The sequence below is a fragment of the Nothobranchius furzeri genome, chromosome 13, assembly GCF_043380555.1.
Source record: "Nothobranchius furzeri strain GRZ-AD chromosome 13, NfurGRZ-RIMD1, whole genome shotgun sequence".
NCBI lineage: Eukaryota > Metazoa > Chordata > Actinopteri > Cyprinodontiformes > Nothobranchiidae > Nothobranchius > Nothobranchius furzeri.
Genome location: NC_091753.1, coordinates 31,171,208 through 31,191,328, shown reverse-complemented (window position 1 = coordinate 31,191,328; position 20,121 = coordinate 31,171,208). Strand labels below are relative to the sequence as shown.

At 41.8% G+C, this 20,121-nt stretch overlaps 1 protein-coding gene across 2 annotated transcripts in view; it reads left to right on the top strand.

Annotated features, from left to right (window-relative positions):
- The window catches only part of LOC107380514 (sucrase-isomaltase, intestinal), a 138,047-nt gene that overhangs the window by 30,694 nt on the left and 87,232 nt on the right, over nucleotides 1-20,121 (top strand). For both annotated transcript variants that reach the window (XM_054742777.2, XM_054742776.2), the window contains exons 13-15: nucleotides 7,380-7,493; nucleotides 17,509-17,593; nucleotides 17,993-18,110. In XM_054742777.2, coding sequence (XP_054598752.1) covers nucleotides 7,380-7,493; nucleotides 17,509-17,593; nucleotides 17,993-18,110 — 317 coding nt within the window. The remainder of the gene's footprint in view (nucleotides 1-7,379; nucleotides 7,494-17,508; nucleotides 17,594-17,992; nucleotides 18,111-20,121) is intronic.

Here is a 20,121-nt window from a genome sequence, read left to right as displayed (position 1 = left end):
GCCCTTAGGTTCTGGGCTGCTGAGTTCTAAGCTCGGCCTTTCCAGGAGTGGGCAGCTGCAGGCAGGCCTGGGGAGTTGCCATTGTTACCTCCTGGGCTTCTGGCATGGCTGCTGGTTGGCCCTCCCAGGGTGATCCTCTGCACCTGTCGAGAGGGGGGTTGGGACATCCATGGCAGCGGTCTTCCTGGGGTCTTTGCACTCCGGAGGAGACCTCTGAATCTCTGGGACTTGGATTTCCTTCATCTTCCGTGGGCCTTTGGGAGCAGGTGTGTGGCCCCTCACATTAACTCTTAGGCACTCCAATAGAGAACCCTCACAAGCGCGTGCACTCACAGGTGCTCACGTGGTGCTCTCACAAGAATTGACCTGAGCGTTTTTGACACGTAACCTAAGGCTGTGGTTAGCACTAAATGCACTTACTACTGTCGTTTTTTCCGCAAAATTTCTAACTGTTATATATCCTCACGTTATTACTGCAGTGATATTTTAGTTCTGTTGTATTTTTGTGGATTCTTCACCTGTGAAAGTAAAATTGTAAAGCTTGTCTTCGGCACTCAGACATCAGTTCTGATTGCCTTACAGCCAGACAGGATAGTAAAAAAAAGAAATAAATGAAAAATAAATATCAAAAAGGAAAAACAGTTTTGAAAACTATATATTTGCTCATGCATATATAATACCTGTATGAAATTTGTTTAAGTGCATATTGCAAAAAGTGGTTTAATGTCAATATCACTGTCCAAGAGGCTCCAACCCATAAACTTTGTTCAGGCATGTTATGAACACTCATGAAACTCCGATATGTCGTGCTAGACATTAAAAGACCATGAATATAAAAAAATACAATAAAACAGTTTCCGCACATTTTCGCTGAAGATGAATAGTGACAGAAAATATATAAATATGCCTTAGCAGCTAATTAAGACTAGACTGTTCATTGGGTATGTGGTTAATTAAAAGAACCCTACTGACACTGGCACAGCTTGTTTTCTGATAAGCTGCATGTTTGAACTAAAAAGGACATTAATTCCAAATTAAAGGTTAAACTTTTGATACGAAACGGAGTAAATTGAGATTTAAATGGCATTTTTTGGCTGCCTATGAGTGCAAATAAGTCTCCTACTTTGAATCACTCACACACACACACACACACACACACACACACACACACACACACACACACACACACACACACACACACACACACACATTAAATCAAATGTTATTTTCAATACATAAACAACAATTAAAGTAGCTAAAATCTATGCTAAGTAATTTTACTCTAAACCATCCACACTTTTAGTCTGAAGATATTTAACTTATTTGCTTTTAAAAATATATATAAATGTCAGAAATCCTCAATATGTTAAATCAAATTGATCAGGTGATATTTTCACATTTCAATATTTACTGTTTGACCTTTTTTGCATTTGACAAAGATTCTATATTATTGAGATAAATATATGTATTTGCCATGTTTGTGCATGTGTGTGTACAGCGAGCTCACAGCTTTCATCAGTCCATGTTATACTCCCAAATGGAAGTTAAACCATACAGAATGTTATTTTTGATCCCTTTTTCCCCACAGAGCTCACATTTAAAAGGCTCTTCCCTGCAGAGTGTTGAGGTGGGAGGGGGGTAGAAGAATGTTGCTTCTGTGCGTTTATAGTGTTGCCTTTGATTACACACACGATTAGCCCTAGTACCCCCCCAGTAACCATCTTTTCATGCTGTTTATGAACAGGTCAAACATATGCATTGATTCTGCATTAGGATTTAATCTTAAAATGTTCTAAATCACCGCATGACAGATTGGCAAAGCCAATGGCTGTGGAGAGTGTGCGTTTGTGAGATAGAAATGGGGAGGGGGATAAATAAGCATGTGTGTATGTGTGAGTTCATCTGTGTGTACCAGTTTGAAAATGAAATGCTATTCTTAGTGGTCTATGTTTTACCTTAGTGCATGCAGATGGGACGTGTGAATGTAACTGACTGTAGTTTACTTTCATATGTTGTGTTCTTGTTATAAAAACAGTCCACGCTTTCCAACTTTTGCAGCCTCTACACCAGCGATACAGCAGCAAGCTGGTGATTATTTAGCTTTTAAAGCAGCTAATTGCTCCCAAAGACGAGGATAAAAGCTGGTGGCTCAAATGTTTAACCGTGAGGAAAATCTTAGAAATCCAACTCACACAGCGTTGCACTTCTTGACCAAAGAGGTAACGAATGGAAGTAAAGAAAGAAAACAAAGCTTTTGAGAGTTTAAAGGTGAGGATGGCAGACAGAAACTTCAAAGGCAAACAGGCAGGCACAGGTAAAAGATTAGCAGTGGATATAGATAGCAGATTAGAAGGACCATGGAGACAGTCTGGCTGTCCTACAGAGTGGCTGACAGAGGATCCACGATAATGAAATAAAAGAAACAACAGGTTATCACAGAGCAAAGGGATGGTCAATGTAAAGGAGCCACTTTGTAGAAAGTCAAAGCCACAAGTCACAGGAACAGGAGAAAGAGACTAGGAGAACAACAGGACAAGACAGTTAGGTTTTAGATTTGTTTCAAGTGTTTGCACTGTTGTCAGTGAGTCAGTAGAAATGTCTTAGGAGATTTTAATTCAAAAAATTAAAACCATAAGAATATTTTACCAAGGCCTGTTCATTTCAGTCATTGCCAACTGAAATACTCCGGACATATTTAAAAACAACAACAACAACATAAAAATGTATAAAAACATCAAGATTTATTGATAAATGAAACAAAACTAGATTTAAACATGAATCTCTGTGACTTCCAAAAGAAAGCACAACTAGAGCCCTTCTGCCTCTGCTGTAAGACCACACATGGATGAGGAACAACTAAATGAATATAACAGAATAAAAAAGATTATGTGGATCATATTGTCCCCTTGTTTAAATTATTTTGTATGTTTTGGGTCAGTTAAATTATTTTTGTGACTATTGCTCAGTCCTAGCTGATGATGTGACTGCTGAAAACTTAAATGGATGATAATTGGATAAAATGATGGAAAGCAAAAGCAAAAAAAAATGTGGACAAGTAAATCAGCATCCCATAATGTTTTTACTTATTTTATTCAGCCTTTGCTCATTTTTCTGTCAGTTTTTAATCAACTCTTCTCTTATTTAATCAACTCTTCTCTTATTTTAAAGCAAGAGTTTATTCCAAAAGGGGATCTTCAAGGTGTTGAAAAAAGCCATGACTTGTAAAAAACAGCAGTGACTTCTGCAATCAATAAACTTTAACCTTGGAACTGAGACTACCCTGTTTACAACACCCACCCATAAATCTGCATGTATGCACATGTGCGTACATGCATCGTTGCCTCGCTGCAAACTGGATTGCAAAGTTATTGCCAGGAGTAAAAAGGAAAAAGATAGCTAGTGTGGAACAACCTTGAGATTTAATATCTTTGTGCCAAACAGAAGCATTCACACACAGAGAAGCTGTATGCACACAGAAGCACACATAAAGGAAATATCTGCCTCTCTCCACAGATTAATCATTTTTCTCAATACATGTCATTAAGGACGACTTCTAACACACAGCCGCATCTTCAGATTTCTATTGCATTATCGATTCCCTCCCCCTTTTCTCCTCTCTTTATCCCCTGTCTCCGTTGCTTGCTCACCCTCATCAATCCCACCTGTTCTCTTACTTCATCTCTCTTTTTCTCTTTTCTCTTTTCTTTGCCATTCCCACATCTCAAATCTGTTTCTCCAACACCCCCACAGGCACAGTTTATCTTTATTTTTTTACATTTCTATGGAGCTCGATACTCCTACACCATCTTCAGTTAAATACGCCCTTTCATGTTGTTAGCATGCTGTTGTAGACATGGTGCAGGTGTGTTTTAGCACTTTATAAAAGGATGAAACCCCTAGAATCATTTAAAACCAGAAACTCCTGTCCACCTTGAAGAAAATTTGAAACAGAGCCCCATCATTAGGGATGCTCGTGCAGTGATGCCAAACTAATGTTCTCATAGTCTCATCTAAGACCATTTTGAAATGTTTGTGTAGTGGTCACACTTTATAGCGTGATGACTGCAAATAAATTATGACCAATAAGGTGCGATAATTCCATATAAATATGAAATACCAACCTAGTTATTTTTACTTGTTCAGGGACCATAAACAAACTTCGTATTAATTCAGACCTAGTCAGGTATATAGTTAAAAAGGAATTTTATTCTTTTCTAAGCTAATGATTATACATGGCAAGATATGAATAAAGAGATGTGATGGGGTGGATATGCGGTGATGGAATGTGATGTGTAAGTGGTTTGATGTAAGTTAGATGTTTATCAGAATCTTTGTATCTGAAAGAAACTGTGAAATCTGGGTGAAAAATCAAATCAAAGATACTTTATTGATCCCAGAGGGAAATTAGAGTTTCAGTACACACAATTTAGAGATCAGACATACATGGGCAAGACACATGACAAGAATTGGTGACTGTGGTCATTCGCAACCCTGAGTCACGTACCTTATTAGAGATAAGAGTGTTACATGAGGATTGTTTCAGGTAGAGGGGAAAAAAAAGGCACTTCAGAGTTACTCTCCACCGGGAGGGCAGCTTTGCGCTGCATAAAAAAAAAAAAAAAAACAACAAAAAAACACCTCAAACATATATGCAACAGACTTCAGACAACACAACATAAGTGTCCACTAGGTGGGGTGTAGGGCTGTCGCGGTTGAGGAATTCCCCCTGCGGTGACTCAGGGCAGCTCAATATGTCAGTATGCGATATTTTTGCACCCCGTTTTTATTTTTGTACTTAGCAAATGTGTTTGTTATTTACTAAACTCATGGCAATATTTCCTTTGAAACATTGTGCTTACACATTTAAAAAATGTTAGAAAAAATACATGGCCATTTTTAACACTTTATTGAATGCAGATCAAAGGGCAGTAACAGCATTCTCTGACTGAACTTAAAAACAACATTCAGGAGGTTTAAGTTTGAAATGCAAATTTGGCTGCAACATCTAACAGAAATTAAAAAAAGTGCCCGTTTTGTTTTATGGTTTAAAATAAAGTATAAAAAATGAGATGTCCCAGGCACTATCATTTCACTTTCACACACAAGAATAACTGTGATTTATAACTTGGTCATGTCCCTGTTACGCGCAAGGAAAACCAGCATGTTAAATGCGGTTTGAGAGAGGATCTGAGAGGGGTGACAACATTTCCAGCGACACTAAAAACCCTCTCGGATGATGCGCTTGTTGCGCAAATACACATGTACTTACGTGCGACTTTGGAGAGCAATAGAAATCTCCCATGGTTGTTGCGCCACCATGTCAGACGGTTTTCATTAGGGTCAATGGGTTCCTCCTGCAGGTAGCGAGTGAGCTCCAGCTCGGCTCTAACTCTCTTCGGGACGGTTACAGATGACGTGCTTGTCCGTGACTTCATCAGGTCTCCAAGCGTTTTTTTTTTCTTTGCCGCTGGTGGCAGCACTGCCTGCTCCAAGGTCTCTGGCTGGGCTGCAGCTGACGCACTTGCACCGCTCCCTCCATCTTCCATGTCGATCAGCGCGGACTTTACCTCTCAGCATGCTCTGTCGCAAGATTTAATCAACAGCGGTAATTCCGACCAGACACAGCACAGAAACAGAGGTGAAAGAGAAAAGAAAAGACAAAGGGTGGGGAGGGAGGGGAGAAGGGGGTGGGGTGGGGGGTCCACAAAAATAAACAATAATGAACAAAAGTCTCCTTCTTGACCTGCAGAAAGAGAAAGAATAGAAAAAATGGGACACACAACAATGCATCAGGAGCATGCTATCACTGCGTCAACCTGATGATGAAATATAAAATCAACATTGTTTAACTGAACAATCACACAATAATAAATCACAGTGCATTTAGTGGCAACGACAGCCTTAAGACATGTATTGAATGTGCCCAAGCCCATACTTTTGAGAGCACTATGTGAGCACCTGTGTGTGTACACGCACTTGTTTATGTAAGGTTTCTCTATAGGAGCATCCAATAGAGAGTGTGAGGGACCACAGATCTGCCCCCCAAAGATGTGTAGGAGACGGGGGGATCTCCAAGTCCCAGAGATCCAGGCACTGCCCCAGAACACACAAACCCCAAGGAGACTGCAACCAGAAAGGGCCCGCCCCCCTTGAGAGGCACAGAGGATCGCCCCGGGGGGCCACAACCAGCAGCCGGCAGAGTCGCGGGAGATATCAGCGGCAAGCCCACAGGCCCGCCCGCAGCCTCCCACCCCCTAGCCGGCCGAGCCTGGGACCCAGCGACCCGGGACCCAGCGACCCAGGACCCAGGGGCGACCTCCCCCGCCGGGGACCCAGCAGGGCCCAGGGACCCAGACCCCACCAGGCAGCCACTGGGATTGATCAGGCAGACGCCAAAAATCTTAAACCCCCAGGAACACTCAGACAGAGCAAGGCACCACATCCCACACCAGGTGTGGCAGGGAGAGGGGAGACGAAGATCTATATCATCAAAAGAAGTCCCAGGAGAAGAGAGGAGTCAAAGGCCCCACCTGACATATACAGTCATACACAAACACAGTCACACACTCCCTCCCTCATACTCACACATACACATACAACCAAAGACTTACAAAAATGCACGCTGGACACCCTCTCATGCTCCCCATACACACCCTATTCAATCTGGTCCCGGTACTGCTGCACATTGGGTACAACTATCACCAGTTACCAGAGTTTGACCCTTTCTGCTGGGGGTGCTGATGAGCAGGCCCCCCCACCCAACGCTGAGCACAGCAACCCACCACCCCAGACCCCAACCAGACAGCCAGATCTCCCTCCTAGCCTCCAGCCCCAGGAAGCCTAGCAACAACAGAGGTGTGCTAAGACCCCTAGTTTCCCTCCGCCTGCTCCAATATATTGTTGTGTGTAACTTGTTAAATCAATCACATACTGATCATAACATCTGCAATGGCTCTGCAACTGCAATATTCATTTCATCTTCATTGATTTAAGCACAGATTATTCAAACTGTTCATTAAAATATCTTGTTTGTTCAACCATATGATTAATTAACTTATGAGTTGTAAAGTCTTGCAGGATTCGTGTAGATTGACTTTTATTCAGAGTGAGGAATCCAGCAGTCGGGCTTTTATTCAGAGAGATAAGGGTTTTTGTGGGAGACCTTGCCAGTTTATTTATGTCTGCATTGAAGAACAGTAAGTGAGCAAAAGGTTGATTTGTGCCTCTGGATCCTCCAGCTGGCACAACCTTGACTTTGCAGCTATGGCGTGTATGAAAGGTTATGCTGTGTCAATTCATTGGTGAAATTTGACCTTTTTGATTCATAACATTTGTGGTGCTTGTAAACAAACTGTTATCTCACATTCCCTCCCTTGCAGGTTTGGCCAGGGAAGACTGTATTCCCAGACTACACCAGCCAAAACTGCATCGATTGGTGGGTAGATGAGTATGAGCGGTTCTACAAGGAGATCAAACATGATGCCCTCTGGATTGTAAGTCAGTTTCAAAAAACATAAAGTGAAGTCAGTAATTAGTTGTTCAATAGCCACAAATTCTGAAGCAGACATTCTGAAACCAATTACAAACACACACAAAAAGGGAGAGCGAGCATACATTTTTGACATTCTCACTGGCTAATGTTCAAAGCCAGAGCACAAAAGCCAACTGTTAATGACTCCTGAGCCGAAATTTCAACTCACTCATTAGTATTACTATTGTCTGCAACACACACAATGATGTTAGAGTATCTTTTTGAATCTTTACTTAGCCCAGGTCACTGGAATAATTCTTATTATAACAGAGAAAACACGTTGGATTTGGAGAATATCCTTTTCAGCACAACATGCCCATGTTAACCAAGCCCATGTTAACCAATGATGACCAGCTACAGTTGTATAAATGAGTTAGAACCCAAATGGCCTTTGTATGACCTTTATAAGGTCTTTAATGGTAAATCTGCAAATCAAGCTAGTTTAAAACGTGTTTTCATGCCTCTTTATACTGTTCTAACATACTATAACTATACATTTATTGTGGCGATAAAAAAGAAGAAAAATAAAATGAAGAGGCTCAAATATTTGTTTAAACCAAACCAGTGAATGGACCATTTGGTTGACTGCGTCACCAAACCGCTGCACTTCCTCATTTACCTGGGTCTTCCAAACATGATGCGCTCATGCATTTTGCAACAGAAAACCTTGGATGTGAGAAGTTCTCCGCTCAGTAATATCAGAGAAGGTGAAGCAGCCATCTGCTAACACTTCAACTTTAGGTCAAAATACCAGAGTCCCAAAAAGAAAAACACCATATGAAGTCATGGACAACAAAATATTATTTCCCCTGGTGTTTAGCACTATCTTGTTTACTCGGGCAATGAGAGTTACGGTATCAGGTGGATGTGGCTTAGGGATGACAGCTGAAAGGATTGGTGCTAGTTCCATGACCATATTTGTGTTTTAAAGCTATTGCAGCTTTAAACACAGATAAAGAACACACTGGGATCCCCATTATGCATGATAGGTTGATGATGGTTTTGAGAATTCAAAAACTATCCATAGTAAAGTCATGGTAACTTATGATCTGGATGGTGGTAACTTGGATTCTGAGTGAAGCTCTGGGGAACTTACCAAAGACACTGGTTCTGTAAACATCATTATGGATTTAGTTGTCCATGCAAGAGGCTGAATGGACCTTGTTAGCCTTTTACCATGGCTACAACCCCAACTTGCAATTGGGTCGTGGTAGCATAACACATTTTCCTGGCTTTAAGTTGGAAATTGCCATAGTTGAATTCAATTCAAAAATACTTTATTAATCCCAGAGGAAAATTGATTGCTGTAGTAGCTCAGAATAATAATGATAATCAAGTTGTCAAAGAGTTTTTGTATATTACAATTGCTGCTGGCAGGAAGGATCTCCAGTAGCGGTCAGTGTTGCAGTGAAAGTGAAGAAGCCTCTGACTGAAGACACTCTTCCGTTGTCGGACAGTCTTGTGAAGAGAATGCTCAGGGTTGTCCACAATTTTCTTGATTCTCTGCAGAATCCTTCTTTGCATTATCTCCTCCAGTGGTTCCACAGTCGTCCCCAGAACAGAACCAGCCTTTTTTATTAGGCTGTTGAACCTTTTCAGGTCCCTGCTTCTGATGCTACTATCTCAACAGATACGGCTGAAGAGATTACACTCTAACAACAGACTTGTAGAAGATCTGCAGCATCTTGCTACAGACATTGAAGGACCTAAGCGTCCTCAAGAAGTGCAGTCTGCTGTGTCCCTTCTTGTAAACGGCTTCGCTGTTCTTTCTCCAGTCCAGTCTGTTGTCCAGGTGAACTCCAAGGTATTTGTATTCCTCAACCACCTCTACTTCTTCTCCCATGATGGAAACAGTGTTTGACTCCACACTGTTTCTTCTGAAGTCTAAAATCATCTCCTTTGTTTTGTTTACATTCAAGGTCAGATGATTGTTCCCACACCATGCCACAAAGAACTCCACTAGCTCACTGTACTCAGCTTCCTGTCCATCTCTGATACACCCGACAGCTGCAGAGTCATCTGAGTATTTCTGTAGATGACAGGTCAGATTTGTACTGAAGTCTGAGGTGTACAGGGTGAAAAGGAATGGTGAGAGTACAGTCCCCTGTGGTGCTCCAATGTTACTGATCGCCTGGTTTGATGTGCGGTTTTTCAGTCTCACAAACTGTGGTCTGTTTGTCAGGCAGTCTTTAGTCCAGGCAATAGTTGAGGCCCCCACCTGTGTCTTCTGGAGTTTCTGGCAAAGTACATCAGGCTGAATTGTGTTAAATGCACTGGAGAAATCAAAGAACATTACCCTCACAGTGCTGCCTGATTTGTCCTGATGACAATGGGTTGGTTGAAACTGCTGGATGATGGCATCTTCAACTCCATGGCGATAAGCAAACTGCAGCAGGTCCCGATATGTTCTAGTTTGCTTATTCAGGTGGACCAACAGGAGTCTCTCCAGGACCTTCATGATGTGGGATGTCAGGGCAACCGGTCTGTAGTCGTCATTGACTGATGGGCTAGTTTTATTTGGAACTGGAACAAGGCAGGATGTTTTCCACAGGGCTGGAACCTTCTCCTGGGCCAGGCTGAGGTTGAAGAGGTGCTGCAGAATCCCACAGAGCTGCTCTGCACAGGCCTTCAGTACTCTGGGGCTGACACCATCTGGACCTGCAGCTTTGTTCCTGTTCAGTCTCTCCAGCTGCCTTTTCACCTGACTTCTAGAGACAGATAGGTGGAAGGGGGAGGTAAATGGGTCAGCAACATCTCCTGCTTGTTTGAAGACAGATTTATAGAACCAGAAGAGTCCATGACTGCATTAGAGGACAAAAAAGTTGGCGTGTGACAGGAAAATGTTGGATCAGAGGAGGATGGGATGTCTGATTGGCTGGAGACAGGCAAGGAGGATGCTGGGTTTGTTCCTGAACTGAACCTATTGAAGAACTTGATCAGTTCATTGGCTGTGTCCAGGCTGCCATCCGTGCAAGCCTTCCTCTGCTTGAAGCCTATGATCTTATTCATCCCTGACCAGACATCTCTGATATTGTTCATCTGTAGTTTGTTCTCCAGCTTCTTCCTGTATGCCTCCTTGCTGTCTCTTATCTTGATCTTCATTTGCTTCTGTATACTTCTCAATAAATCCCTGTCTCCCTCCTTGAAGGCTCTTTTCTTCTCATTTAGCAGATTCTTCAGTTCCCTGGAGATCCAGGGTTTGTTAATAGCGAAGCATCTTACTTTTCTGGTGGGTATGATGATGTCCACGCAGACGTTTATATAGTCAGTGGCACATCCAGTCATGGCATTGATGTCCGCTTCATATCCTTGGCAGAGAGTCATCCAATCTATTGTCTCAGAACAACCCTGCAGGGCTTCTTCAGCATCCTGTGACTATTTTCTCACAGTTCTTCTTGCCACAGGTTGCCTCTGAACAAGTGTTTTGTATTCTGAGCAGAGAAAAACAAGATTGTGATCTGATTGTCCCAGAGGAGGTCTTGTTTTGGACATTTATGCATTCTTTACATTTGCATAACACAAATCCAATGTCTTGTTTTCTCTGGTGGAGCAGCTGATAAACTGTTGAAATGTTGAAAGTGTAACAGACAGAGAGGCATGATTAAAATCAACAGATATAGCCACAAATGCATTGGGGTGCTGGGTTTGTAGCTTAGTGACAACGGAACTGATGGCATCACATGCATTTTCAGCAATGGCTGAAGGTGGAATATAAATGTTTGCCAAGACAACACTGGGGAACTATCTTGGCAAATAATATGGGCAACAACTTACTGGCAAGAGTTCAACATCTGGGCTGCAGAGACGACATTTCACTGAAACATGTCATGGATGGCACCATCTGTTGTTGACAAGCGCTGCCACTCCACATCCTTTTCTTTTCCCGCTCCTCTTCAGATCTCTGTCTGCTCGTACAGTCAGGAATCCTGGCAGAGCGATGCTGGAACCGGGGATATGGTCCTGCAGCCAGGTCTCAGTGAAACACATAACAATGCACTGCCGATACTCTGGCTGAGTCCCTGATAGGACTAGGAGTTCAACCATCTTGTTGGCCAGTGATCTCACATTGCTCATTATGATTGATGGAAGAGATGGTTTGAATTTCCTCTTTCTCTGTCTCCGTTTTGCTCCCACTCTGCATCCACGAGTGGAAGTAGAGCTAACGTTAAAGGAAATGACAAATGTCAAAAGAGCAAGGAGAGCAGACGCTTTATAGGACTGACACAATTGTTAGATGATTACATAAACTGGTTTATAGCTAGTTCACCAAAGACTGTTTATTAGATGCCCGAGGAGCAGTTTGGATACTACATCGATTGTCCCATTTCCAAACGGAAACCGTTTCTGGACTGATTGTTCGTGCTAGGTAGCTAGCTAAGTGAATTACTCAGGAGACTCTTTGTTGTCACCTGAACATTCATACTGAATATTTTGTCTGTCATGAGTCCGGCCTGGTGCTCCCATGTGAACGGTTAAAAGGTGGATAATTGGAGACAAAATCTTCAAGTCAGTTACCAATGCTTTGTTTGGAGTGGTACTGCTGAAACCAGGAGACGAAAGGCCAAGTCGTGCATCTTTCAAATGTGTGGCGTCCACCTGAACCGACTACACTCTTGTCTCCACTGGTGACGTGGGTGCGGTCATGATGGCGGCACACAATGTTTCTCCGCATGTAACAGCTGCAGTTCTGCATACCAACGACTCGAGGACGGTATTCATCAGCTCAAGATGAGTGTTCACCAGTTGGAAGATGACAGGAGGACCAAGGACAAACTCCTGATCAGCTTTATGTCTGTTGCACTTGATCAATCCAAGTGTATCTGCCAAATCCAGAACTCTCGCGCTCACCTGTTGGTCATTTCCCCTGCCTCCGGGCAGGCTCCTGCTTCAGACACTGCCGCAACTCTTCCGCTTACAATATCAGCTAATGTTGGACCTAATAATGCTAGTGCTGGACCCAGTCATGGGTTGACTGTCTGCATGGCTGGACCTTCAGAATCTGTGAATGAATTAGATGGTGCTCCTTGGAACCGCAGCGCCGTTCCTGCTGAGATTTCTCTGCATCACGCCTCCTCCCCTTCTTCTGCATCTGTGCCGGTTCCACCTGGGGATGAGTGGATTCGAGTGGGTACAAGACCCAAGACCCGGGTTTTAGCCTCTATGCCGGTTCATTCTGGCTCACAAGCCCATCCATCCTGGTCGGAGGTTGTGCGGAACGGTCGGAAACTGTACCATCCTCAGTTACCGGAGTCAATACAGCCTCATCTGGAGCTTTCCAATCGTTTTTCACCCTTGTCTACTGGAGCTTCTAACCTTCCACTTGGTGAAACTGCAGACCCGCCGGCAGCTGGCCGGGCGGCACCTTCTTCACCTCCGAGAGCGGCGTCCCACAAACCGGGCCGAAACTCTGCCATCCGGACGCAGCAGGTATCTGGGTTGTCTTCGTCTGACCGTCGCAGGCTGATACTGAATGCAGTTATTCGCAGACGTTCTGGATCTGTTTATTCAGAAACCCGCCCTTCAGAAGAGACTCAGCATAAGTTCCAGTCTGACGTTAAGAGCCACTCAGCCTGGTACCGCGCGTCCTCCACCAGAAGCTGCAGTTCAACGCCAGCTGGAATCAGGACGTGGCGGTCCTGGTGCAACTCCATCTGCTTTGGTCCTCGGGTGCTCTGTGGTGAGGCATGTCCATTTTGCTGGTGCGAAAACTTTATGCTATTCTGGTGCACGAGTATTGGATATTGATTCTAAAATCCCACTGCTGCTGGACCAAAACCCTGCTGCTTCATCTGTTATTCTACACATAGGCCACAACAACCTGAGAAATATGCAGTCAGAGATACTCAAATCTGATTTTAAGTGCATTATTGACACTTTTCTTCAATCAGATCAGCGACTCATTATCTCTGGCCCTTTACCTTGCCCCAGCTTCAGAGACGTCAAGTTCACTCATGCTCTTCAGCTTCACACGTGGCTGAAGGGCTACTGCCGTAAACTTGGCATTCTGTTCGTGGACAACTTTATGGCCTTTTTAAATCGCTCATATCTTTTTTAAACTGATAGGGTTCATCCAAACTCACTAGGGTCTCGTATCCTGACCAAGAATATAGAATTTGCATTAACCTCATCTAATAGAAATCTGAACTGATGTTCATTGAGTCCGCTCCATATTAGTGATTATCAGTATGCATCACTGATACCTGTTATTATTACCCATAGGCCTAATCACAGCAATTCTACAGTGAAGCGCAGGAATCTAAACAATGTACATTTGGTTTGGACTCTGCCTACTAGACCAAAACAAGATTACATCAAGATGTCCTTACTTAATGTCAGATCAATAACTAATAAGTCTTTTATTGTAAACGACCCAGTAACCATTCATTCTGTGGAATTGATGTTTTTGACTGAAACTTGGTTAGATCAAACTGGAACTGCTGTGCTCAATGAGACTGCGCCTCATAACTTTAATTTTATTCACACCACCAGATCAGGTAAAAAAGGAGGTGGAATAGCTGTCGTTTTCTCTGACTCTTATGGCTGCAAAAACATTAATCTAGGCAAATTCTTTTCATTTGAATATCTTGCTATATCCGTGCATTGCAAGAATCCAATACCGATAATAACAGTTTAGCGTCCTCCAAAATCAAAGTGTGGGTTTTATGAGGAATTATCTGAATCACTATTGAAGGTTTCTATAAATTTTGAGCAGTTACTTATTTTAGGTGATTTTAATATTCATGTAGATAAACAGGAGGCCCCAGAAGTGAGACAACTTTTTAGCATCCTTGATGCCTTCAGTTTAACTCAGCATGTATGTGGGCCTACTCACAACAAAGGTCACACTTTAGATTTAGTTATATGGAATTGTCTTAATGTTACTGCTCCTGCAATTATAGATATGGCTATATCTGACCATTCCTGTTTATTTTTAATGTTTTAGCTGTTCCTCACAAGCTGCATAACCCTCAGGAAGCCAAAAAACGTTTTATAGACAATAGCACAATAGAAAACTTTAAGGAAATTATATATAAATTGCCTGTGTCTACAAGATCGCAAACAGATGATCTAGTGATGACTTTTAACTTCAAATTGGAAAATTTAATGGATCAAGTTGCACCCTTTCAAACTAGACGCATAAAACAACACAAACCTCCATGGAGGAAAGGACTCGAAATCAGAGCCTTAAGGAGGACATGTCGGCAGGTAGAACGACAGTGGAGGAAATCTAAACTTCAAATTCATTGTGATAATTACAGGGACCAACTCTGAGTACAACAAAGAAATGAAAAGAAGCAGAATTGACTTCTTTTCTAAAATTATAAATGAAAATATTAACAATAGTAAAGTCCTTTTTACTACAGTCAATAAGATTATTATTCCTCCTTCTGGTCTTCCTGCTGAGATGTCATCTTCAGCGAAATGTGAGGAATTTGCATCTTACTTTAACAGTAAAATTGTGAACATTAGGCAGAATATTTCCAGATCCATTTATGACCTCATACAACAGCATTCCAGTACCGCACTCTGTACTATGACTCATTTTGAGCTTTTAAATGGTAAAGCACCAGATATCCTGATTAAACAACTAAAATCGTCCACTTGCTGCCTGGATCCTATTCCAACAATCTTTTTAAAAAATATTTTCCCCTGTGTCAAATCTGATGTTTTGGAAATCATTAATTTGTCACTTTAATCAGGAATGTTTCCCAGCACGCTAAAAATAGCCGTCATTAAACCCTTGTTAAAAAAGAGTGGCCTTGATCCAACTGCGTTCTCCAATTATAGACCGATCTCAAATTTACCGTTTCTTAGTAAACTTCTGGAGAAAGCAGTTTTTATTCAGATTAATCGTTACCTTATATCTAATAACATCTTTGATACTTACCAGTCTGGTTTTCGCAGTAACCACAGCACAGAGACAGCTCTCATTAAGGTTGTTAATGACCTACACATAAGCACGGACTCTGGCAAAGTAACTGTTCTTGTCCTTCTGGACCTTAGTGCTGCATTTGATACAGTTGATCATGACATTTTGTTAGAGAGGCTAGAACACTGGGTTGGTTTCTCCGGTCCAGTTCTTAGTTGGTTCCAAACATACCTTAGAGATAGGGAGTCATTTATGTCAGTTGGGGGTTTTAACTCTAAAAAAATTAGTGGTTACTTGTGGTGTTCCTCAAGGTTCTATCCTTGGTCCGCTATTATTCAACCTGTACATGCTTCCTCTTGTGCACATTGTTCAGAGGCACAATATTAATTATCATAATTATGCAGATGATCTGCAGTTATATATTTCATTGTCTTCTGGTAATACAGCTCCTCTTCACTCTCTTATACAATGTATCAAGGGTATGGATGTCTGGATGTCTGAAAATTTCTTACAATTAAATCAAGACAAGACAGAAATTCTGGTATTTGGTCCAAACGCACAGAGACAGACAGTGGTAGACTTTCTTGCTTCTCTGTCTCTTAAATGTAAAAATGAAGCACGAAACTTGGGTGTATTTTCAGACAGTAACCTGAATTTTAAAAAACACATTAATCATACAACTAAAATAGCATTTTTTTCATTTACGTAACATTTCTAAAATCAAACATTTGATCTCAAGAACTGACCTCGAAAAGCTAATCCATGCATTCATAACCAGCAGGCTCGATTATTGTAATGGTCTTTTAATTGCCCTTCCTCTACGCTATTTACAGATTGCAACTGATTCAGAATGCGGCTGCTCGTGTTCTGACTGGTACAAAGAATTCTGAACACATTACTCCTGTTTTAAGATCTCTGCATTGGCTACCAGTTGAAAAACCAATTGATTTTAAAATCCTACTGCTTGTGTATAAAGCTCTCAATGGCCATGCACCACTATATATTACAGACATGCTAGTACCTTATACGCTGGTCAGACCACTCCGGTCTGCAGATCAGGGCAATCTGGTGATACCGCGTACACGTTCTAAGTCAGGGGAGGCTGCCTTCAGTGTCTATGCACCTAAGATCTGGAATACTCTGCCTTTAGAGAAGAGGGAAGCAGCTACAACAAATATTTTTAGGAGAAATTTGAAAACCATTTTATTACAACAAACATATGGCTAGGTTGTTTCATTTCTAATTTATTTCCTCATTTCATAGACATGGTTTTATTCATAAATAAGTTCTTACAATTATGTTTTATGGCTGTGCATGGATGTATGTGCAAATGTGTGTATAAATGTTTGTGTGTGTGTGTGTGTGTGTGTGTGTATGTGTGCGTGCATGTTTGAATGTGTAGATTTTAGTTTCATGTGTATATTTTAATATGTAAACACCAATCGTTTTTAAGGGTGTACATATTTTATAATTGTTTGTTTTATTTAGTCTCTTTTACTGTTAAGCACATTGAGTTGTTGTTGTACAGGAAATGTGCTCTATAAATAAAGTCATGCATTCATTCATTCATTCACACTTCATGCATTTTAGCTCATTTGGGATTTGTGGCTTCAGTTGAGGTATTATTTCAGCCTTTCCAATGCTAATCAGCTGCTCCAGATTGTAAACCAGCTTGCTGCCATGGTTACACATCATAACAAATGCTCAAAAAAGTAAAAAAAAAAAAAATGGCAGTAAAAATCCTCTAAGCTTCACAGCACCAGAAACAGAAAAGTAAAAGGTAAAAAAAAATAGTTTTTCTTAAGATGTTAGAATAAAAATGTCCAAAAAAGGTAAAACTTACATGTAGTTAACAGAGCTACTCCAACATGCAGCTGTTCAAGACATTATTGGATGTATGTGGTATGACCATCATATCAAAAGCACAAAAAAAAGCATGATTCAGGTAGATGAGTTAGAAAAACCCAAGTCTACTCAAGGATGCTTGCCAAATTTGCCACAGTTTTACCTCAATGTACTGGGTTGTATAGGTTGTGGAGAATATAGCATGATAATCCAGCGTTAAGGACTGCAAAAAGTCATGAACAGTTTTCTTTGCACATTTCAGGACATGAACGAGGTGTCTAGTTTTGTTAAAGGATCCAGTAACGGTTGTGCTGATAACAACCTCAACTACCCCCCTTACACTCCAAGTAAGATCTTATCTTCTCTTTTTAAAGTTTTACTTTTCATATGTCTGATGATAGATGCTTTATTCTGCATAAATTCCTCAACTGAGAAGTGAAATGCATTTATGGGTAAAAAAATGGACGCTTGCTTTTATTGCTTAGCACGATCATAACTGGATACTCCTCTGATACTTATCTTCTTATTACACTCCTCTTTGGTCGCCCATGACTTCCACATTTCTCATTTGCTCATTTACATCCATTTTCTGATACAGTACCTCTGAAAAAAATCATTGTCCCTCTTTTCGTCCCTTCCTCCCTCGCTCCCTAGCTTTTATTTGCAATTTTACTTTGTATTCACTCCATGTTTTTTGCATATCTTTCTTCCATCTCCTCTCTTTCTTTTTCTTTTCTCTCTCCCAGAGATTCTGGATGAGGTGATGTACAGTAAGACCCTTTGTATGGATGCCAAGCAGTATTGGGGGAACCACTATGATGTCCACAGTCTATATGGCTACTCCATGGTGCTGGCTACTGAAAAGTGAGTGCATCCATAATCAGCGACAGAAGTAGTTTGGCCAGCTTGTTACATGGAACCCTGCTCACTGCAGTCCCCTTTGAGCAATGAGGCATTGGCAAACACAAAATGCACTGTGCAGTGTGAAAAAACCTGCACTCAAAATTTAAAATCAACTTTAGAATCAGAGGTTAAAGCACAGTGGCCTTAGGCAATGACCCTTGCAGACAAATAGTCAGCTGGATGCCATGTGCAGAAATATGTTTTAATGAGCCCAGCTCCCCGGGTGCCTGAATTCCTCATCTGGGTCTGGCACCAGAACTGTTTAATGGGCCATTATGTTCACAAACCTACAAAAGGGTTTCAACATAAGTATATGGCATAATCACTGAAGCATGGAAATTCATATGGATCATGGATAGCTGCAAAATGACAGCACACATGCCAGCGGATGACAAATAATTGGTCCTTTATGGTTAAAAAATTCCTCTTATTATATACATTATTCCCAATGTATTATGCAAACAATTACCAAGCAAGTTTTTGTGTGTTCTGTGTTGCTTTTACCCTAATGGGTATGATGATAGCTACAACGTACTATTTTGTACATTTCATTGTTCATTACAGGTGCTGGCCAGTAAATTAGAATATCATCAAAAGGTTGAAGATATTTCAGTAATTCCATTCAAAACGTGAAACTTGTACATTATATTCATGCAATGCACACAGACCAATGTATTTCCAATGTTCATTACATTTAAATTTGATATTCATAAGTGACAACTAATGAAAACTCCAAATTTGGTATCTCAAAAAATTAGAATATTCTGAAAAGGCTGAATATAGAAGACACCTGCTGCCACTCTAATCAGCTGATTTACTCAAAACACCTGCAAAGGCCTTGAAAAGGTCCCTCAGTCTTGTTTTGAAGGCACCACAATCATGGGGAAGACTTCTGACTTAACAGCTGTCCAAAAGACAATCATTGACACCTTGCACAAGGAGGGCAAGACACAAAAGGTGATTGCTAAAGAAGCTGGCTGTTCGCAGAGCTCTGTGTCCAAGCACATTAACAGACAGGCGAAGGGACGGAAAAAATGTGGTAGAAAAAAGTGTACAAGCTCTAGGGATAACCGCACCCTGCAGAGAATTGTGACGACAAACCCATTCAAAAATGTGGGGGAGATCCACAAAGAGTGGACTGCAGCTGGAGTCAGCGCTTCAAGAACCACCACGAGGAGACTCATGAAAGACATGGGATTCAGGTGTCGCATTCCGTGTGTCAAGCCACTCTTGAACAAGAAACAGCGCAAGAAGCGTCTCGCCTGGGCCAAGGACAAAAAGGACTGGACTGATGCTGAGTGGTCCAAAGTTATGTTTTCTGATGAAAGCAAGTTCTGCATTTCCTTTGGAAATCAAGGACCCAGAGTCTGGAGGAAGAGCGGAGAAGCACAGAATCCACGTTGCATGAGGTCCAGTGTAAAGTTTCCACCGTCAGTGATGGTGTGGGGTGCCATGTCATCTGCCGGTGTTGGCCCACTCTGTTTCCTGAGGTCCAGGGTCAATGCAGCCGTCTACCAGGAAGTTTTAGAGCACTTCATGGTTCCTGCTGCTGACCAACTTTATGGGGATGCAGACTTCACCTTTCAACAGGACTTGGCACCTGCACACAGTGCCAAAACCACCAGCACCTGGTTCAAGGACCATGGTATCCCTGTCCTTGATTGGCCCGCAAACTCGCCTGACCTTAACCCCATAGAAAATCTATGGGGTATTGTGAAGCGGAGGATGCAATACGCTAGACCCAACAATGCAGAGGAGCTGAAGACGACTATCAGAGCAACCTGGGCTCTCATAACACCTGAGCAGTGCCACAGACTGATCGAGTCCATGCCACGCCGCATTACTGCAGTTATTGAGGCAAAAGGAGCCCCAACTAAGTATTGAGTGCTATACATGCACATTCTTTTCATGTTCATTCTTTTCAGTTGGCCAACATTAGAGAAACAAACATTTTTTCATTGGCCTTTAGAAT